Raw genomic sequence first — 22,403 nt, forward strand, 5'->3', positions numbered from 1 at the left:
CAACAATAGTCAGGGATTTTAATATCCCACTTACATCCGTGGATAAATCATCCAGACAGAAAATGAATAAGGAGACATTGGCCTTAAACAACACATTAGACCAGATGGACTTAACAGACAAGCAGAACATTCCACCCAAAAGCCAACAGAATACACATTCTTCCTAAGTACACAGGGAACATTCTTTGGGCTGGGTCATATGTTAGGCCACAGAACAAGTCTTAATAAATTCAAGAAGAGTGAGCTCATATGCAGCATCTTCTCTGACCACAATGGTATGAAACTAGAAATCAATTATAAGAAAGCTGGAAAAAACACAAAAATGTAGACTTAGACAATGTGCTACTGAACAAAGACTGATGGGTCATCAAAGAAGCAAGGAAGAAATCGAAAAATACCTAGAGACAAACAAGAACAGAAATAAAACACACCACAATCTTTGGGACGCAGCCAGAGCACTTCTAGGAGGAAAGAGCGTATCTAGGCCTACCTCAAGAAACGAGAGAAATCTCAAACAGTCTTAACTTTACAACTAGAGGAACTGGAAAAAGAAGAACAAATGAAGGCCAGAGTCAGTAGAAGGAAGGAAGTAATAAAGATCAGAGTGGAAAATAAATGAAATAAAGATTTAAAAGCAGCAGAAAAGACCTATGAGTTGGTTCTTTGGAAAAGATGAAACTAGGTTGATAAAACTGTAGCTAGACTAACCAAGAAAAAGAAGAGGTCGCTGATCAGAAGTGAAAGAGGAGAAATCACAGCTGAGCCCACAGAAGTACAAAGGATCATAGGAGACTCTTACACATAATTCTATACCAACAAATCAGACAGCCCAGAAGAGATGGGTACATACCATTCTTCCAAGACCGGGTCATGAAGAAATATGAAATTTGCATAGACTGATTATCCATAAGAAGATTGAATCCAAAATCAAAACCCTCCTGACCGGGGCACCTGGCTGTTTCAGTTGGTAGAACTCGCAACTCTTGATCTTGGGGTTGTGAGTTTGAGCCCCCTGTTGAGAAGAGAGATTTTAAAAAATAAAATAGAGTGGCTGAAAATTAAAACCAACCCCCCCCCAAAAAAAAACACCCCTCCCAATACACATAAGTCCCATGACCGAAAAGCTTCACTGGTGAATTCTACCAAACATTCAAAGATTAGATACCTGTTCTTCTGAACTCTTCCAAAAAACTGAAAAGGAGGAAATATCTTTCCATTTATTTGCCTCTTTTTCAGTTTTGTTCATCAGTGTCCTCTAATTCTAAAATTCATTTTATCAAAACCAGACAAGGATGTCACGTACCCACACACAAAACTGTAGGCCAGTGTCACTGATGAGCACTGACTCATAAAGCTACGATAAAGATTTATGTAGCAAACCGAATTCACCAATTATCAGGAGGGATTTATTCCAGTGATGCAAGGTTCAACATCCATAACTCAGTCAGCTGATCTACCACGTTAACAAAATGAAGGGCAAAAATCCTGTTGACCAGGGCACCTGGGTGGCTCAGTCAGTTAAATGTCTGCCTTTGACTCAGGTCATGATCTCAGGGTCCTGGGATTGAGCTCCGCATCAGGCTCCCTGCTCAGTGGGGTGTCTGCTTCTCCCTCTCACTCTGCCTCCCCCCCACCCCGTTCATGCTGTCTTACGCATGCTCTCTCTCTCAAATCTTTAAAAAAAAAATCCTGTTGATCATCTCAATAGATACAGAAAAAGCATTTGACAAAATTCAACATCCATTCCTGATAAAAACTCTCAACAAAGTTTGTAGAGGGAATTTACCTAAACATAATGAAGGTTATGTATGACCAGCCCACAGCTAACATTGCACTCAGTGGTGAAAAGCTGAAAGCTTTTCATCTGAGATCAGGAACAAGACAAGGATGCCTAGTCTTGCCACTCTCTTCAACATATATTAGAAGTCCAGCCCACAGCAATTAGGCAAGAAAAAGAAAAGGCACCCAAATTAGACACTATTGCAATGACACACTATATACTATTTGCAAATGACACACTATATACAGAAAACCCAGAAGACCACAGAACTGTTAGAATAAATGAATTTAGTGAGGTAGCAGGACACAGAGTCAACACAGAAATCTGTGGTGTTTCTATACATTAATAACATTATCAGACTGAAAAATTAAGAAAACCACTCTACTTAAAATTGCATCAAAAAGAATAACATACCTAGGAATAAATTTAACCAAGGAGGTGGAAGATCTGTACTCTGAAAATTATAAGACACTGATGAACAAGACTGAAAAAGAGGCAAATAAATGGAAAGATATTCTATGTTAGTGGACTGGAAGAATTAATATTGTTAAAACGTGCATACTGCCCAGAATAACGTGCAGATTCAGTGTAATCCCCATCAAAATTCCAGTGGCATTTTTCACAGAACTAGAACAATACTGTTAAAATTTGTATGGCATCACAAAAGACCCTGAATAACCAAGGCAATCTTGAGAAAAAAGAACAAAGCTGGAGGTATCCAGCTCCCTGATTGCAAACTAAACTATAAACTTAGAGTAAAACAGTATAGTATTGCTGTAAAAACACACAGAACAATGGAACAAAATTGAGAGCCCAGATTTAAACCGATGCATATATGGACAGGAAATTTATGACAAAGGAGCCAAGAACATACAAAAAACAGTCCCTTCAATAAATGGTGTTGGGAAAACTGTCTTACACAAACGTCAACTCAAAATGGATTAAAGACTTGAATGTAAGACCTGAAACCATAAAATTTCTAGAAGGAAACACAGGTAGTAAGGTCGCCAGCATTGCTCTAAGCAGTGTTTTTTTTTTTGGATCTGACTCCAAAGGCAAGGGAAACAAAAGCACGCATAAACAGAGGGGGTTATATCAAACAGAAAGGCGTCTGCAAAGCAAAAGAAATCACCAGAACAAAAAGGCCAGGGTTAAGCATTTGAGTCTTGGTTTCAGCCCAGGTCAAGATCTCAGGGTTGTGAGATGAAGCCCCACGTTGGGCTCCATGCTGGGCGCGGAGCCTTCTTAAGATTCTCTCTCTCCCTCTCCCTCTTCACCCTCTCAAAAAAAAAAAAAAAAAAAAAGGCAGCCTACTGAATGGGAGATTTTTGCAAATCCTAATTGGTTAAGGTGTTAGTATCCAAAATATGTAAAGAACTCCTACAACTCACTAGCAGCAATAAAAAGTCAAGCAATTGGATTTAAAAAATTGGGCAGGGGATCTGAACAGACCTATTTACAAAGAAGACTTCCATGTGGTCACCTGGACATGAGAAGATGTCCAACATCATTAATTACTAGGGAATGCAAATCGAAATGTAATCAAGATCTAACCTCACACCGGTCAGAAAGACAACAAGCACTGGAGAGGGTTGTGACGATAAGGGAGTCTTTGTGCACTGTTTCTGGGGGTGTAAATTGGCACAGTCATCCTGGAAAGCAGTATGAGATCCTTCAGAAAATGCAGAACATGACCCAGCTCCCCACTTCTGGGGATTTATCTGAAGAATGTAAAAACGCTGATTCAAAAAGGTACACATACCCTTATGTCACACGTGCACACGCGTGTACACACTGGAATACTACTCAGCCACGAAAAGGAATGAAACCTGCCGTTTGCAACAGCCTGGACGGACTTGAAGGTATTATGCTAAGTGAGGTAAGTCAGGTGGGGAAAGACAGATGCCATGTGATTTCACTCGTGTGGGATCTAAAAACGGAAGCAAACTTACACATACAAACAGATCGGTGGTTACCAGAGAGGGGGGAGGTGGGCAGATGGGTGGAGGGGGTCAAATGTATGGTGATAGCCCGTAACTAGACTTTTGGTGGCGATCCTTTTGTAGTGCAGACAGATGGAGAGTTGTAACGTCTCACACCTGAGACTTACATAATGTTATCTACCGATTTTACCTCAGTTTTAAAAATGTATTATCCTTGCGGGTCCTAGACATGGAAGGCATGCCACACAGGGATATATTGGGGTTTCTTTACTGGGGTTTCCGCAGGAAAGGCAGGGCAGGGTAAACAGCTTAGGAATGGTCGGTTTGAATAACTCTGGTAGCCTTTGGGCAGTAGGCGTGGACTCTAGTTGAATGGTACCTGGTCCTGCATGATTGAGGCAGAGGAAGATACAAAATATGTATACAGTAGCAGCTATCAGTGTATTTCCTGGGGGCCCGGGCTTTCTGGCCTTGAGTGCAAGCCCGCTCTTGTACTTTCTTGTGTATTTCCAAGCCAAGAGGAGGGGGAGAGTCAGAAGATGCTGCCGGAGTCCCTGTACTATGCTACGTGTCAGCTTCTTGGAGTGCTAACTCCTGCCAGAAACCCTTTCTCAGCCCCAGTGGGTTCTTGGTCCCATCCCCCAATATCATTCATCCCAGGGAGTCTCCCGTGACAGTGGCCTCCTTTTGTTAGGGTCTCAGGACCCCGTAGAACCGGAGGAGGGAGAAGGAGGGGTTGTCTCCGGGCATCAGGACACCTTCTGCTCTCAGGGGGCAAGACTGTCATGCTTCTGTCAATAGCTACAGGGTTCTTCCTGTTAGTCGAGCTATAGTGGACATACGAGATTATGTTACTTTCGTGTGCACAACGTAATGATTCGATGTTTGTGTACATTGTGAAATGATCACAGTAAGTCTAGTTAATATCCATCACCACACGTAGTTCCAGAAAAGTTTTTATGATGAGACCCTTTAAGATCTATTCTCTTAGCAACTTTGAAATATACAACCCAGTATTATAAACTCTGGTGGCCCCGCTGTTCCTTACACCTCCAGGACTTACTGATTTTATAACTGTGCCTTTGACTCCCTTCACTTTTCCCTCCCCCAGCCCCCCCAGCCCCCATTCTGTTCTCTATGAGTTCATGAGTTTTAGGGGGTTTTGGTTTTTAGCTTCCACCTCTGAATGAACTCGAGGTTTCTTTGAGGGAATTTTAATGGCATCTTATCCCCTAGACCCTGGAAATGCTATAGAGCTCTCAGTGGACAAGAAGGGGAGAACCCAACATTTGTCCTTATAAGAATGTGTAGGCTTTAAGAAATTTTTGAAAAATTAATTTGCCCGTGCTTAACATGGTTTTGCAGCCCCTTTGCTGCTTTCATTCTTCCCTGGGGGACTCTCACTTGGCTTCCGGTGGCCACGGTGATTATTTGTGTCGACCTGGAAATAAGGCCAGCTCGGTCACAGCTGCAAGAGGGTCTGCGCAGCACGGCGTCTTGTTAAGTAGATATGTAGGCGTGACTTTGAGGTGAGGTGAGTCACTATTCCAAAAAATGGAATATCTTTTGGATATCCAGAGGATGGAGCTGGTTCAGAGTAATGCTTTTTTAAAGGCTTGAGTCCAACATAAAGCAAACGAAACATCTCCTGAGGGATGGAGGGTGAAAAAAGGCAGAGAAGGGGTAAGACATTTCAAGTGTTAGATACAGGTGTTGAAAGGGTGTAGGTTGCCGTGTCCCCTTGCTTATGTCCCCACTGGATCGTGGAGGAAATGCCGAGGCGGACACTCCCTGTGCAGTCTGGTCGGGTAAAGCGTATGAAGGAGGAACGTCTGGTCCTGCGTTTTCAAGATTTTGTGGCAAAAATGCCCCAGGGGAAGTGTACTGGTTATGGTGGCTTTTAGCCTCTCTTTTTTTTTTTTTTTTTCAAGATTTTATTCATTTGAGAGAGACAGAGCACAAGCAGGGGCAGAGGCAGAGGGAGAAGCAGGCTCCCCACTGAGCAGGGAGCCTGACGCGGGATTCGATCCCAGGACCCTGGGATCATGGCCTGAGCCAAAGGCAGGCGCTTCACCTACTGAGCCCCCCAGGCGCCCCTGGCTTTAGCCTCTTACCTCCTTCTCAAGGAGCACACCTGGCCCCAGCCTGTGGGATCTGCGGCCCTGTCTCCGATAGGGAGCCCCCTCCATGTTTTTGGAGGGTGCGGGTGGCTGTGCGATGCGGACACACCTGCCCTCTCCTGCCTGCTCACAGTGACTCCCAGGATCCTGAGAGCCATGGCCGAGCGCCAGTCGGAGTTCACGAATTTCAAGCGGATCCGGATCGCCGCGGGGACCTGGAACGTGAACGGAGGCAAGCAGTTCAGGAGCAAGCTCCTGGGCACGGCCGAGCTGGCCGACTGGCTGCTCGACTCCCCCAAGCTCGCCGGCCTCGCGGGATCCCCGGGTGAGTGCAGCGGCTTTGACCGCCAAGTGCAGGTTCCGGGGAGCCCTGGGTTTGACCTTTCCCCGCAGCCAGGGACTCCTGAGATCTGGTATTTGGTGTTATCCCTCCTCAGGACATTTCGAAAGGGCTGTGGTCCCAGTTTCCAGAACACGTCTGGAAAATTATTGGATGCCTTCTCTTTTCCAAACGTGTGGAAGGGTTGTCGGAGTGGGGGTCTCTCTTTTCATGGACAGAGGTTTCACAGTGTGAGGTTTTGCTCAGTAGCACCGCGTTTGTCATGAGGAGGAGGATGGGGCCCCTAGAGCCCCGGCCCCCTCCCCACACGCCTCCGGCTGCCCACCTGCGGTAAGTCGTCACCGAAGGACTTGTGTGCCCTTTAAGAACAAAGTAGTTCCAAATTCGGCACTTCACCTTTTGTCTTGTACCATGCAAGGGAAGGCGGAATGGCCTCAGAATGCAGGATTTGAAGCATAAGTGGTTTTCTGCAGTCAGCGTTTCTGTGGGGCCGGCCTTCTCCAGCTCCCATGGATTGTGCGAGAGAGCGGCCAGCAGGTCTCTGCCTGTGGACGTGCAGGAACCGCGCGATCTCAGCAGCTGCCCTGAGCAGTGCCTGGAGCCCGTCCCTCGCTGTCATGGGCCGTCTGCACGCGTGCACGCGCACACACACACAGCCCTGTACTGAGGCGCAGGGTGGCTTGAGTCCACAGTCCAGTGTTCCTGGGATTCCTGTGCGGTGGTGACCATCCACAGTGCCCCCGGGGCAGGCCCTGTACGTGCTGAGAACAGAGAACAACCCCAGCTGAGGGAGCTTCCCTCCCCATTTTCGGAAAAATGGCTCTGCGTCTGCCTGCAGGGATGGGGGGTGGTGACAGCAAGCTGGCAGTTACTTTGCAGGGGATTTTATTGGGATGGCGGGCTCAGCAGCCCCACTAGCAACTCATAGGGTCCAGGAGGAAGGAGGGGTTGTGGGGACTCTTGCCAGCAGAGCAGATGAATGGGTATTTTTTTCTTTAAACAAAGAAGAGACACTCAAAGCCAGTTAAGCTTGCACTTCCAGGTTGCCCTGTGAGGCCAACAGGAAAGGAAGTGGATGGCCTGGCCTTTCCTGGTGGAGTCAGGGAGGGTGGGGTCTCTCTTGTTCTGCAGCGCTGGGAACCACGGCCTGGCTTGAGGGCTCAGGGACTGAGTGGCGGTGGGGAGGGGAGCACGGGAGAGATGCGGCCAGTGGCATCCCTGTTAAAGGGACACGGAAAGAGTAGATGAGCAACACCTCGGCTTGCAGTGCTCCCCGTTAAACACATTCCTGTAGCAGACCTCAGCGGTCCCTGAGCTGGGCAGGGTCTTCCTCCTCCAGCCGCCAGGATGGCAGTGCCCTGGGACAGGACCACATCAGTCAGTCATTAACCGGGCAGGTCTGGGCCCAGCACTGTGCAAAGTACAGAGGGACACAGGCAAGCGTGAGACTTGCCTTTGGGTCTGATGCGTACATCAGTGACCAGGAAGGAAGAGGGACCCACAGGGCAGTGCCCTTACTACCTGCTGGGTGGGGCAGGTATGTCACATACGTCCTCTGATGGATGCTTCACAACGTCCTTGTGAGATGGTGGTTACCATCCCTTCTGCGGACAGAGGAACAGGTTTGGAGAGGTCACTAGTGTGCCCCAGGATGGAGACCGGGAAAGGCCATGGGCACCGGGGAAGGTGACGGAAGGTGGGGATCAACATGGAGCTTCACTGAGTCATCTGGACGAGTGCACCTGGGCAGCAGCACACCTGGGCTCGAATGTGGCACATGTGGCACCCCACGTGTCCACGAATGCAGGCCTTGTGCTGTCTGATTTCCTCTAACTCCCGCCTTTCCCCCTAGATGAGGACAGCCCAGCTGACATATTTGCCGTGGGGTTTGAAGAGATGGTGGAACTGAGCGCAGGGAATATCGTCAATGCCAGGTGAGGGTCTGGGCACGAGGGCTGCAGGATCGCACCCTGAAACTCACCTGAGGTTTTCCTGAGCCAGATGCCTGGCTAGGAGCAGGACACTGGGGCCGTCCTGCTTCTACATCCACTGCCCTGTGACCCTCGGGGTGTAGGTACTCCTGATGGCACTCCTGCCCCCCCAACACACAGATGTGCACCTCCGGTTCCTCTTTCTTTGCAAATTAAGGAAATCGAAGGAAGGGTGGGTTACTACTCTATATTCTGAGTCATGCTTTGAGCTGGCGACTGCACACCTGGAGGGCGTGGGCTGAGGGCCGGGCTGGAAGGTGCTGATTCACCTTTCCTGGGGAAGGTGAGAAGCATAAGTGTGGGGAGAAGGTGCTTCTCTCTCTCCGCCAGATACAAAGGAAAGAAAACCACTGCATTAATATTTTGTATAGGGTCAACTGGACTTTTTCTTTCCTAGTTTAATTTCAGAGAACTTTCTGAACAAATAATAAATGATCTCACCAGCTCTTAATGAGCAAGATGCTGTGTCGGGTTTTAGGTGGTGGGGGTGAGGTGAGGTATGTGCGATGATGTGTATGACACAACCAGAAATACTCGGATAGTGCGCTGCGGGAATGAAGGCATGGCACTAACATGGGAGTGGGGACAGCGTGGCACCTCTTTTTATTCTATAAAAAGAATAAGGGCTGAAAGAATTTGTCAGTGGGAGAGCCCATTTCCAGCAGTCTGTAAAGCATCATTTCTTTCTCGTCTTTTCCAGTACCACCAACAGGAAGATGTGGGGTGAGCAGCTCCAGAAAGCCATCTCACGCTCTCATAGGTACATTCTCTTGACTTCGGCACAGCTGGTGGGCGTCTGTCTGTATATCTTTGTACGTCCATACCATGTCCCGTTCATCAGGTAAGAACATTTAGTTTATGAACATCTGGGGGGACGCGGGGTTGTTCGTCTTGGTGTTTTGTTCAGACTTCCTCTTCCTCCTCCCCTCCTGCAACAGGAATCAGGACTTGCCATTATTCTAGATAAATGTAGTAACCCCCCGAGGAAAAAGCAGGCTGAATAGAATATTGTCTGGTGACTAAAAAGCCACAGTGGGAACCTCGTGGGCCAGGAAGCTGGACTCTTTCAGAAGGGGTGATTGTTGTCTTCCCAAGCTCAATTCTGTGCAAGGAAAGGGATTCCTTGATGAAGCGTTAGACAGGAAACCTCTGACCAAGAGCTGAGTAACTCATCGGGAAATGCCAATTCTTTTGTCTCTTTTGAAAAGAGTTCTAAATAAGATGTGTGGGCAGAAAGCTTCTATCACTGTCACCCCGTTGTAATGCCCCTAAAGTGACCACTTGGTATATGTCAGAAAAGGAACACTCAGCAAATGAGTGTCCTCTTAGGAAAGTGTGTGTGTGCACGTGTGTGTGTGTGTGTGTGTGTGTGTGCGTGTGCATACATGTGTCTGCATGCATGTGTGTTTTAAGGTTTGGGAAGAACTCACCTTTTCCCTCGATGACTCATAACCTCCCACTGCTACCTGGTCTCACTCATGTCCGTAGAATTTCCTCCCATGCCAGGCTGAACTCACTGTCCATGCCAGGCTAGACCTTTCCCCCTTCCTGGTTGAAGACCTGTGAATATTTAGAGGACCAGAGGCATGCCGGGGGCAGTGCTGGGAGAGCACGACTGTGCTCCGCACTCATCATCCTCTCCTATGACTTTGGAAAAATCTTTAAGCTCGTGTCCCCCCGAGTGTTTGTTTTGGCAGCTGGGCGGTGTCCGAAGTGAGTGGGTGAAAGTCAGGAAAGGTAAGGTCAGGGTAAAGGTTAGAGATGACCCACGAGAGAGGGAGCGATGCTGGGGAGCTCCCGATTGCCCAGAGGCCGCCCAGGGTCCCCGGCCTCTCCTCCAGCCTTAGCTGGCTTAGCTCGGATGCCTTGGCCGGTTATCCCCTCACCTTGTCTGCCTGCTGGTAGTCCCAGGGAGCAGGTGTTGGCCTCTGAGTGCCTCAGGCTCGGGTCAAGCTGGCATTCTCCTGTGAGCAGGTGTCTACGCAGAAACCGGCTATGCAGCCCAGCCCAAATAACTAGATGTTTCCTGTTTCTTAACACGTGTTTGACCTGGTGGCACCTCCCGCGGTTTGCAGGAGATCCATGAGGGGTGGGGCAGGGCACGGTGAAGTCTGAGCTGCGGCAGGGGCCCCAGGATGAGGACTTGGGAGCGGAAAGCAGGGATGGAGGTGGGAGCTTCCCGGGTGTTTTGTGAGCGCAGGGCACTTGAGAGTTGAGGCAGTGGAGCCGGTCCTCCAGACCCGCCACAGGGAGAGGAGAGAGGTCAGGGGTGACGGCCACGCAGTCACGGGGTGGCCTGGCTGCCCGAAAGGTAATTTAAACAGATTCCCAGCCACAAGCCTCGCTCGCGTGTGGCCCAGCTCTTCGCTGCTGCAAAGCTGGCTCTCGCTTTTCCTTCTGAGCCGCTAAGGAGCCACGCCTTCTGTGTTGCAGGGACGTGGCCATTGACACGGTGAAGACAGGCATGGGAGGAAAGGCGGGGAACAAAGGGGCCGTGGGCATCCGCTTCCAGTTCCACAGCACCAGCTTCTGCTTCGTGTGCAGTCACCTGACAGCCGGGCAGTCCCAGGTGAAGGAGAGGAACGAAGACTACAGGGAGATCACCCAGAAGCTGAGTTTCCCGATGGTGAGAGCACCGTGGCGGGGCTGGGCGGGGGCCTGGGATGGGACCGGCACAGGAGTGCTAGCGCCCTGCTCAGTGCAGCCCCACCCCTGGTGTTCTGAGCTGCTGATAGAGGCCAGGCATAGGGGTTGGGGGGTGGTGCGACTACGGGAGGGTCCCTGCCCTTGGGTCTCGGCTCTGGGGGAGGGGAAGTGACCTGGGCTGGGACAGTAGAGCGAAGGCCAGGGGACGTCCCTGACGTGTTCTGTGCCCCATCTCTATTATACATTTCCCGAATGTCCATATACACCCTACATTTTCTTTGCATTTTTGTGCGTTTTCTGATTTTCTCATTCACTGTCTGTGCTTTGTCCAAGTTGGTGAAGAACATCTGAATCCAAACAGTACCAGATTTGGTTTTCTTAAGACTCATGGTCTTCAGACGTACATTCCCTTGCAGCTCAGATAAGAACACCCGTTTTTTGAAACTGGTGTATTCATAACCTAAGAGCCCTGGATCCTCCCACCTGGTCTCCAGGTTGCGGATAGCGTGCGCCATACTGCCCTCTAGTGGTGTCAGGGGTTTCCATCCCAAAGCCAGCGGATCTCCTTTCCAGACTCAGAGTCAGATTTCTCCTTCTCATGTAGAGATGATTGCATGCACCGCTTCAGCCTGGTGCAAGCCCCCTGTCTCCCTGCAGTGAGGGGAGGCCCGCTTTTTCCGCCAGATGTTCTGCCCATGTCTGTAACACAGCTGGCTGGGTCATGGAGCTCCTCCGTGTGAGCCCAGATAGATCCCGTGAACCTGACATCCTGTTTACTGGGCTGCACAAGTACTCAAGGCAAAAACTCTTTCATTTTCACTAATAAGTGAAACTCTGCTCTAGTTTTTATTTCTTGGATTAAAGAAGAAATACATAGAGCTGGGAAATTTACAATGTGAAGTCTTCTAGACTATAGATGACATGCACGTTTCTTTGTGTGTCCATTTAGTTAAAAAAAAAAAAGTCCAGCCCCTCTCACTTAAAGTGCTATTTTGAAATAATAAACTTCGGACACATTCAAAATATTCAAAGGGCTTAAATAGAGCTTTTTTTTTTTTCAATAACAGAATGTGTATAAGTTAACACTCTACACCTATGTTGCCTGGTAGACTAGCCACTAGCCACAGGCAGGTATTTAAATCTAAATTAATTAAAATTAAATAAAACAAAAAGTTCCTTGGTTACACTGGCCACGTTTCTTGATGGCCACTCCGTGGCTGCTTGTGGCTGGTGGCTCCTGTTTGGACAGCAGGGATGGAAAACATTTCCATCACTGCAGCAAGTTCTGAGCTGCAGTGTTCTACACACGCATTGATTTGGTTGTGATCATGTTAATCTTCTGTCCACATTACTGTCGTGGGCTGCAGGGAGTGGAAATGCCGCATGAGGAGAGTAGAAGCAGATTTTGGCGTTAGGCAGATCTGAGTTCAGATGTCGCCTTTGTGATGCATCAGTGGTGTAACTTTAGCAAGTTCTTTTTTTTTTTTTTTTAAGATTTTATTTATTTATTTGACAGAGATAGCCAGCGAGAGAGGGAACACAAGCAGGGGGAGTGGGAGAGGAAGAAACAGGCTCATAGCGGAGCCTGATGTGGGGCTCGATCCCATAACGCCGGGATCATGCCCTGAGCCAAAGGCAGACGCTTAACCGCTGTGCCACCCACGCGCCCCTAGCAAGTTCTTTTGAACTTTTTATTTTTATCTAAAAGAGAGCCAATAGTGCGTGCTTCACAGGATTGCTGTCTGGGCAGTGCGCCCCCAGAATGGAGCCCAGCACAGGTAGACAGGTATTAGGGGTGATGTGTTGTGGCTGCTGTCGTTGGCCCTATGATTCATGGCAGGGAAGGAAGGGCAAGGATCCCGCGCTCTCCGGGGCTGCGCTGGGGGACCACGGGCTCAGGCTGGGCTAGACAGGGCGGGGGAGGGAAGAATGGGACAGAGGGTCACAGAATGAAAATGGATAAAATCCATGACATTTTACAAAGTTGCATGTTATGAGCATTTTTATGTGCTTAAGCCTGATCCTCATAACACTGAGTGTTTGGGCAACTCGTCTTTGCATGTAGACGTAATGAAAGCAGGAGCACAGCCCGATCTCAGAGCCGGGGCGGGCGCAGTGAAGATGGACAGTTGTGCTTCCCAGTTAGACATGAGCTTTCCAAACCACTCAAAAACACTGTCATTTAAAATGAGGGAACCCACGTAAAAGCTCCCCAGTAGGTGTACGGGATTAAGGAAAGAGTAAGGAAGGAAGTCTTCTGTTACGTAACATTTTAAGAAAAAACACGTCCGTATCGTCTGTGTCGTGAGTTTCCCTCCCCCTCCCCCACCTCCTTTGCAAGATGGGCCGAAATGACTGATTTTCTTGAACAGGGAAGAAACATTTTTTCTCACGATTACGTGTTTTGGTGTGGCGATTTCAACTACCGCATTGATCTCACTTATGAGGAAGTCTTCTATTTTGTGAAACGCCAAGACTGGAAGAAACTTCTGGAATTTGATCAGCTGCAGCTACAGAAATCAAGTGGGAAAGTAAGTCAGGTTCTTGAGTCAGTAGGTGTGCTCCCCTGGAGTCAGAGCTGCTTGGAAGGGCCGCGCGTCTGCATGGCCAGCCTTGTAGGGCCTGCCGTACTTACATACGCTCAAGCACCGACTCACACTCCACCGAGTACTGTTTTGGTGAGATCTCTGTTTCTCATTGGTGAGCACACTCACACATTCTAACAATATTTAATATACTTTATAAACCAATCGATGTGGATAATCCTCCAGACCATCCTACAAATTAGGTATTATACCCATTTTATAGGTAAGAAAACTGAGGCCCCAGGTCACATGAGTCCAAGGTCACACAGTCAGTACACAGCCATGATGCAGTCTGTGTCTATCAAGCTACGGAGCTCATGTTTTATCGCCTATAGGCCCATGTGCAGTTTTTTTAAGATTTATTTGTTCATTTTAGGCACAGCACGAGTGGGGGGGGCAGAGGGAGAGGGAGAAAATCTCAAGCAGACTTCCCACTGAGCATGGAGCCTGACACGGGACTTGATCTCATGACCCGAGCGGCAACCGAGAGTCAGATGCGGAACCAACTGAGCCACCAAGGGGTCCCCCATGTGCAGTTTTTTAGCGACTCCTTAGGCCATGACGTGATAGGAAAGATTTAAATATGGGATCTGTCCTCAGTTTTTCAAGGTCACCCTGGCCAGCTTCCGGATGACCCAAAGGTTATCTTTTCCAGCTACTACGTCTGCTCGTTTTAGTGCCTGTTAGCTTTGTAGGGGGGCTTATACGGCAGAAGCACAACCACACTCCATTTACCTTTTTAAAAATGCGGCTGGTCCCGTGTGCAGAGCTGGGGGAGCTAAGGTCTGTCCTACAGCGAGATTCAGGCATTCTTCGCGGTTTTCTCTTCACTCCCCGCTCAGCCCTGCCACGGACGTGGATTGCCGAGGGGTGGCCAGATGGGAAAGTAACCACACCACACCTCTCTAGAACAGGTTTTTCTTTCTTCCTCCTACCAGTGTTGTCCACACCCTTCCACGGATGCATGGAGAGCAGTAGTGAGGTCTGTTCCAGGGTCTTCTCACGGCACTGGGGCTGGATCCAGAGCCAAACAGAAACAGAGTTCAGTTTCAGTTCTGTGCTTCTATTTACCCAACTCATTTAGTGAGCAAATATGAACGGAGGCCTTGTCGGGCCTGGCCGGGTGTTGCACTAGGTCTGGCGCTGAGCGGATGGGCACCTGGAGTCCTCGCCTCGTGCCTTCCACTGTGTCCCGGGCACTGACCAGCGGACAGTGGTGCATTGGGTACCCGAGGTGGGTGGGAGAGCCCGGCGTGGTGTGTGAGTCAGTGGAATGAATAATCAGCACTCTTTTGCTAATGAAATAGCACACACGTGTTCAGTTTTAAACGTATTTGCAACTGTAATGTTGCGTCTGTATCTTTTTAGGACTGGAGCACTCCGGAATGTGCTTTTTTGTTTTTTGTTTTTGCATCCGATGTACAGAATCTAGGACTAAGGTTGTCTTGGTCTTTTCTCCCAATAGATTTTTAAAGACTTTCACGAAGGCGCCATTAATTTTGGACCTACCTACAAGTATGACGTTGGCTCAGCTGCGTATGACACGAGTGACAAATGCCGCACCCCTGCCTGGACAGACAGGGTCCTGTGGTGGAGGAAGAGGCACTCTTTTGACAGGACAGGTGCGTGAGACGTGTGCGCATTCAGAGCTGGTGGAGGGTGAACGATCGGTAGCATAGTGGAGACATCAGTCACTTTTATTCGACACAGCGTCGTTTGTGTAAATAACAACTTTCTTGATAACGCGAAACTACAGGAAGGTCATTCCGGTTGGTAGCCCCTAAACTTTGGAAGTTGTGCTTTGGGGAGCGCCCCCCCGGCTCTCCTCGTCCCTGGCTCACGGCTGTCCCCCCAACCCCACGCCGTCTGCCTTCTGCTCTGGGTGGACAGCAAGGAGACAAGCCTCGGCTCTTCCTCTCCAGTGACTCCCTCTCCCTCTCACACGGATGCACTGTGTCCCGCGCGTTTCGTTCAACGGACCTCTTACCTGCTGAAAGCTCCGACTCCATATCGACCATGAGCCAGACGCAGGAAAGAAGAGTTTTTTTCTCAATTAGTTGTCGAGTACGTTTTGCATCGTTAGTGATGGCTAACTAGGAAGGGCGGTTGATTTAGAACACCTGGAGGTAAAACAGCTCCTCTTTCCTGGCAAGACGGTTGCAGAGATTTCAAAGCCAGGGAATCACGTGATTCAGATCCGTCTTTGGACATCTGTGGACATCTCCGGGGCACCGTGAGACAGGATGCTGTGATGTCCTTAGCCTCGGCTTTGCCTACATAAAGGGCTGCAGACTTCCTGTGTTCCTGTGGCCCCCCAGCCACGTCTGCATTCCCGCTCAGGTTGTCCATGGGGGAGGAAGTGGGCAGCCATAGATTACATAGATTAGCTACCCCAGACCCCCAAGCCAGCTCGGCATGGCTTCCGGCCTGGCAGGTTAGAGCAAGTGAGTCCGAGACAGGTGTCTGTGCCGCAGGTCCCCGTCGTAAGATTCCTCAGTCGGCGTTCCCATATGTTGATACCGTTTTGTGTTGTGTGTGGATCTCTTGAGTAGCTGGAGAACTCAACCTTCTTGACAACGACGTAGAAGCCGACAGCACCGTCAGACATTCCTGGTCTCCTGGTGCCCTCAAATATTATGGCCGAGCAGAACTACAAGCGTCTGATCACAGGTATGGCCCTCGCTGCCGCAGGCACATTCTCCTGGGCTGGGGAAAGCGGCGTCTGCTGCTCCCTGCAGAGAACGGACGTGCGGTCCCCCTCGGAGTGCGTGCGTGCACGCGTGTGAGATAGAGGAAAGAAGGAAGAACAGTGTGACCAGTAGCTGTGTCCCCACCCCCAAGGACGAGTCCATGTTAGTACTGTAATTGCTCATATCATGAACGACCTCATCGATGAAAATGGCAAAGAGGCAGCCTTAGTATTTTGTCATCTAAATCCCCGTAAACAATGCCATCCTGCAACTTGCTTTTTTGTCACTTAATGTCTTTGAGATACGATCATGTCAGTGTTACAGACCTGGCTCATTCCCTTGTAATTGCTGTCCAGTATTCCACTAAATATATCCATGGAATTTACCCATTCACCTACTGGTGACATTTTTTTCTAGTATTTTATCATTACAAACGCCAAAGGGTTTTTAAGTGTTGGATTCCGAGTTCTTAAATGCTCTGAGCTGTTGGTTTGGCCTGGCGTGTCTTGCATTACGGATGGAACACAGCAGCAGGGCCGGTCAGCTCCATGTGCGCTGGGACCAGCCACAGGGGGAATATCTTTAAAGAGACAGAGGATGGCACCTGAGGGTGTGAATAGGAAGGGTTTGATCTTCCCATGGCTGCCCCAAAACTAGCCTATCAGTTTCAGCTTCTACAAGGAAAGAAATTAGGAGAGAGCATTGGTGGTGAACAGCTGGTCAACCAGTAGGTCTAAATCTTTAGATATTCTAAATTCTTAAGAAACCTGTTGTTACAAATACACACCTAGACAAGAACCTTGGGAAATCTCCAGTTATAGGACTTTCTATAGCAAACTATAGGTTTTCTAGTTCCGTGAGTGTCTTTAGAAGCAATTCATTTAACCATCATTCCCTGAAGAGCCTTGTATATGAGGCCCTGTTCCTGGCACTGAGGATTAACAGTGAACAAAACAGACAAGACCACGTTCTCATGGAATCGTCTAGTGAGGACAGACAGACAGTAAACAGATGTGAAAGGAGAAACAGTAATGACAAGACTCAAAGGGTTGGTGCTCTTTTATACCCAGTGTTCAAGGAAGGCCTTTCAGATATGATAACCGTGGAGCCCAGACCTGAAAGAAGTGAGAGTGTGAGCCATAGGGGTGTCAGGGGAAGAGCATTCCAGGGTGAGGAGGCAGGCAGTGAACCTTCAGGGATCCAGAGAATCAAGGTGGAATAGAAAGAGTAGAGGAAGTCATAGGAGCTGGACAAGCAGCACAGGCCATGTGGAACCCTGTGGGCCACAAGAACGTTGGGTTGTACTCAGGCTAAGGAGTGGCGTTATCTGACGAGGTGTTGACAGAATCAGCCAAAGAGAGTCCAGGGGCCTGGGAAGAAGCTAGTGCAGTAAGCAAGAGTAGCGCCAACCCTGGACCAGGTGGTCATGGGTCCCCATGGAAAGTGGTTGGGTTCTGGATAGATTTTGAAAGTGGGGCCCACAGAATTGCCTGAGGGATTAGATGGCGTGAGTGTGTGTGTGGGGGGGGGGGGGGGAGAGAGAGGGAGCGAGAGAGAGAGAGGATTTGAGGAGCACCCCAGAGTTTGTCCTGAGCAGCTGGAAGGATGGAGTAGCTTTCGCTCAGCTGGGATGCTGGGAGCTGCAGATCGGTCATACTGGTTTGAGGTGCACCTTAGACATTTATGGATCTTTCCGATTACAGAAGCAAAGCCCCTCCATCATGGACATTTAGGGGAAACATACGTCCACAAACAAACCCTCCGTGGTTCCGCCCTCTGAGACCAAGTGTGCAGCGGTCTGCTATGTTTATTCTGCATTTTCCAAGCACGTGAGAAGATCTTACACCAACATGTGAACCTGTGTGGGTGTGTGCTTGCGTGCAGACACCGTTTTACGTATATATATGTGTATAAGAACGTTAGGATTATATTTTGCAGACTTATCATTTTGCCTTACTACCTTCATATTTTTAAATTAAACTTTTTATGTTGAGGTAATTCTAGATTGATATGCAATTTTAAGGAATAATACAGACAGCGCGGGTCCGCTTTTTCCAGGCCCCACAGTGAGGGGATCCTGTCACTCTGTAGCATGGTGTCACCACCGGGATAGCAACAGTGTCACTGTCAAGATACGGAACATCTTCACCACAGCCCTCCCTGCCCCCTGACCCGTCTGCCGCTGCTCTTTTTCTCCCTTTCCATAATTCCGTTATTCCAAGCATGTTACATAGATGGAATCAGAATGGGGAGGACTGGCTTCTTCCCGCCAGCCTCAGCGTCTGCAGGTTTGTGCGGTTGCCGCACATGTCAGTAGCCGGCTCGCATTCCTGCTGGGGGCGCTGCCCGTGCGCACTTGCACCTGCCTTCCTCAGCCACGACGTCACTTCAGGTGTCCTGCCACTCAGTGCCACTCAGTGCATATCCCTGTATCAGATTGTTCTCCATCTTCTTTTTTCTTCTAGATGAAAAAGAAAGCGAAGGAAGGAAGGAAGGAAGGAAGGAAGGAAGGAAGGAAGGAAGGAAGGAAGGAAGGAAGGAAAGAAATCTAACAATGGTGACATAAATTAGTGGGAGGTCACACTGATTATCACTCATATCTCTTCGATTTCACAGTGATCCCTGGTCTTAAATGTCATCACCACATGATCTGTATTGTCTTCTATTTTGTTGCCACTTAATGCTGTATTGTAAATGCCTTCAATAAGATTACATAATCTTCATAATAGAGAATTTCCTAAATGTTTGTAAAGAGAGTAAACCCATCCCTATATCACAATGGCAATAACGATTACATTATTTCCTGCTGATCTGTTTTCCTGCGTATGTCAACTTCTCTGACATTATTCTTATTAACTGTATAAAATATTATCATATGGTTGCACCATAACCTGTTTGCCTGTTATGGGACAGTTAGACTGTCTCCCCTTCCCCTTCCATCAACAGTGCTGTAATAATCATCCTTGTGTACAAATCTGTGTGTGAACCTCTGATCATTTTCTCAGAACAAAGGCCTAGTATTAAAATTAGTAGGTTAAAAGAGATGACCATTTTTGAGATTCTTAACACCAATTGCCAAGTAGCCCTCCAAAACCTCAAACCCCCCAGCGAAAGGGGAATTCCCACTTCTCTCTATCCTCGGCATCTACTGGCAAGTACCATGGAGAAAAATCTCCTAACGGCTGGCACTGTTTTCTCTAAATCATCCTTAGGTAAGAATGCCAAGACAATGCTAAGTTTGGCCATAGATAGAGTCTGAAAGCCTAGGACAGGGCAGCCAGGCCACCAGCGCTGGGCTGGGGCCGCACCCGTGGGTCGTTGATGTTCACTCTTGACAGCGGAGTGCTGGGGGTTGGGACCTGCTGGGCCCCATTACCCATCACCTGTCTTCCCTCCGCGTCTACCGCAGACCCGTGCTGGCGATCGTGGAGGTCGAAGTACAAGAAGTTGATGTGAGTGCTCGGGAGACAGTGTTCCGGGAAGTGTCCTCTTTCCAGGGCCCCCTGGATGCTACCGTCGTAGTCAACCTTCAGTCACCAACCTTAGAAGAGAAAAACGAGTTTCCTGAAGATGTGCGCGCAGAACTCATGCAGACCCTGGGCAATTATGGGACCATCGTTCTTGTCAGGTAACTAGCGCCCCAGCAGGCGCGTGTCCCATGTGCGTGTCATGTCCATGGCTGGCCGGAACCCACGAGAGCTGCCGATCGTTCTTGGCATTGACTCGGCACATCTCATTTATTCCAGGATCAACCAAGGGCAGATGCTGGTGACTTTTGCAGACAGTCACTCGGCTCTCAGCGTCCTGGATGTGGATGGTATGAAGGTGAGTTCTGCTCGGTCACCCGTGGAGTGGGGGCGGTTTACTCCCCAGTTTTCTTGGGTACCACATGAGGCAGGAGCTAGCGCCCTTCCTTCTGGTGTCTGTTTCTGGTATCCTCATTGAGGTCTCTAATGTCCAGCCCTGGCCACTTGGAGAATTTGGAAGGAAGAGCAAGTTTTAGAGGGTAGACCCCACCTGAGTCACTGGGTCTGTCTTGGCTCACACCTGCACGGGGGAGAACATTTGTGGTCCTTCTTTTAGAAAATGTAGTTAGGAATATCAGTGTACAGGCAGTTTCCATTTTGATGAATCCTGGTTTTATGTTCACATGGGATGAAAAGCTGGAGATGCTAATTCAACTTTTATTTGAACCAAATGTGAGCTCTGCTGATCTTGCCTGAGGTCTAGACCCTCAACTTTTCTTGGCAAAACATGAAGATTGGCCTGCTGCTAATGCAGGAGTTTGATCCGGATGCCCTTTGGAAGCAAAAGGGGTGGTTCTGAGGTCTGTACTCCCTTCTCATGGCCACTCTGTCCTCACAGGTGAAAGGCAGAGCCGTGAAGATCAGACCAAAGACCAAGGACTGGCTGAAAGGTTTGCAGGAGGAGATCATCCGAAAGCGGGATAGCATGGCCTCCATGTCTCCCACTGCCAATTCCTGTTTGCTGGAGGAAAACTTTGACTTCACAACTCTGGACTACGAGTCAGAGGGTGAGTAGCTCTGTAAGGACCTCCTGGTCATTGTGGCGAGGCCAACAGGCAAGACGTTCCAGCAATCAGCATGAGATTTGCAAGACCCCTTCTCACACCTAAAGGTGACAGAGGGTCCTTGGAGCACAAGCACTATATTCCATGTACTAAGTTGGGCACTGTGCACGTTTAGGGGTGATGCGTGAAGTGGTAAATAAGACCTGGAGCCATCTGAAATGACAGTGAGAACAGTGGTTTTGAGGCTGTCTGGGCTGTGGGCTCAGGCCCGGGTCTCAGGCCTGAATGGAATTGGGGTTCTATACCTGTTGACATGTGGGTGCCCCGGGCTGCCGGAGGCTGGGCCGCAGGCATCCTGACGCCGAGCAGCAAGCCGGGATGGTGAAACAGACCCACTGATGAAAGGCTGTGCCGTTTCCTTCCCCAAGGGGATATTCTCGAAGATGACGAAGACTATTTGGTGGATGAGCTAAGTCAGCCTGTGGTCTCAGACGGCGAGATGGGCGGGGACAGCCTCTCCGAAGCCCCCAGTTCCACAGCGGCGGGGCCTGCCAGCAAGTCACCTGCGCTCACTAAAAAGAAGCAGCACCCGACCTACAAAGGTAGTTTGGCCCTTGCTTTTCTAAAGAGCCTCTGGCATCGAATCCGCCCGCTCTCTCAGCACCAGGGCATTGCTTGAGGCCACCAGTTAAGTGCTCACAGCCCGCGCTGGGCTAAAACAACAAGTCCTAGCAAGTGGGCGCAAACCGGGCTCTGGGCCCGTATCCACCACACTGATTTCCTCTAGTGCTTTTTATTTATTTATTTATTTTTCACCACGGGTCCCGCTATAGCATGCCAGATCCGTGGTAATTCCTGTTTCCTCTGGAAACAGTCCTGAACTGGCGTTACGTTTGTAATTCTGTTCTCCGTCTCCACAGTGTCTGTTTCAATCCCCTAAGAGACGTAATTATTTTTTTATTAAAATATAATCGATGTGCGACGTTATATTGATTTCAGGTGTACAACTTAGTGAACCAGTAATTCTGTACGTTACCCGGTGTGTGGTTACCATCTGTCACCATGTAATGTTGGAAAGCAGTAGTTTTGACTGTATTCCCTACGCTATACTTTTCATCCCTGTGACTGACTGATTCTATAGCTGGAAGTTGGTATCTCTTAATCCCCTTCACCTATTCCCCCCTCACCTACCCTCCAGTGACCAGGTCCACCAGGTCTCTGTATGAGTCTGTTTCTGGGTTTGGGGGTTTTTTGGCTGTTGTTTGTTTTGCTTTTTAGATTCCACGTGTAAGTGAAATCATACTTGTCTTTCTGTGTCTGATGTTTTTCATTTAGCACACCTCTGGGTCCATCCAGTATCTATGTCCTGAGCGCTGGTGTCTGGTTACATTCCTAGAACATGTTATTACACAGTAATATGATCCATTAGCATCATCCTGTCGTTTGAGACTTAAACAAAGAGGGACTGAAAGGCCTGCAGATTAAACTGCAAAGCCCTAGGTTACAGGGCGTAGTGGCCTTTTTGAATAAGTTTTAAAACCTGCTGGCCTTTCATGGGCTGGAAAGTAGGGTCGTTTGTGCCCCAGGCTCAGACTGCTACAGCCACAAGCGGCTTCCAGCTGCTGCTCGCGATGCCTCCCCAGTTGGAGGAAAGCTCTGTCCCGTGCGTTCGGGAGCTTACCGTGAGCTGCGGCTGAGAATACAGAACAGCTGAAAGCAAATTGAGATGCTTCCCAGGGAAGATAATTTGCTGGGAGAGGTGCAGACACCCCCAAGC

General features: G+C 49.0%; 1 protein-coding gene across 2 annotated transcripts in view; it reads left to right on the forward strand.

Annotated features, from left to right (window-relative positions):
* The window catches only part of SYNJ2 (synaptojanin 2), a 98,131-nt gene that overhangs the window by 65,206 nt on the left and 10,522 nt on the right, over nucleotides 1–22,403 (forward strand). For both annotated transcript variants that reach the window (XM_045805416.2, XM_045805417.2), the window contains exons 12-22: nucleotides 5,977–6,168; nucleotides 8,036–8,117; nucleotides 8,875–9,015; nucleotides 10,608–10,800; nucleotides 13,193–13,351; nucleotides 14,871–15,027; nucleotides 15,958–16,075; nucleotides 19,505–19,723; nucleotides 19,842–19,920; nucleotides 20,461–20,629; nucleotides 21,055–21,228. In XM_045805416.2, coding sequence (XP_045661372.2) covers nucleotides 5,977–6,168; nucleotides 8,036–8,117; nucleotides 8,875–9,015; nucleotides 10,608–10,800; nucleotides 13,193–13,351; nucleotides 14,871–15,027; nucleotides 15,958–16,075; nucleotides 19,505–19,723; nucleotides 19,842–19,920; nucleotides 20,461–20,629; nucleotides 21,055–21,228 — 1,683 coding nt within the window. The remainder of the gene's footprint in view (nucleotides 1–5,976; nucleotides 6,169–8,035; nucleotides 8,118–8,874; nucleotides 9,016–10,607; nucleotides 10,801–13,192; nucleotides 13,352–14,870; nucleotides 15,028–15,957; nucleotides 16,076–19,504; nucleotides 19,724–19,841; nucleotides 19,921–20,460; nucleotides 20,630–21,054; nucleotides 21,229–22,403) is intronic.

Source organism: Ursus americanus, chromosome 11, assembly GCF_024610735.1.
Source record: "Ursus americanus isolate L20-20 chromosome 11, mUrsAme1.1.p, whole genome shotgun sequence".
Taxonomy (NCBI): Eukaryota; Metazoa; Chordata; class Mammalia; order Carnivora; family Ursidae; genus Ursus; species Ursus americanus.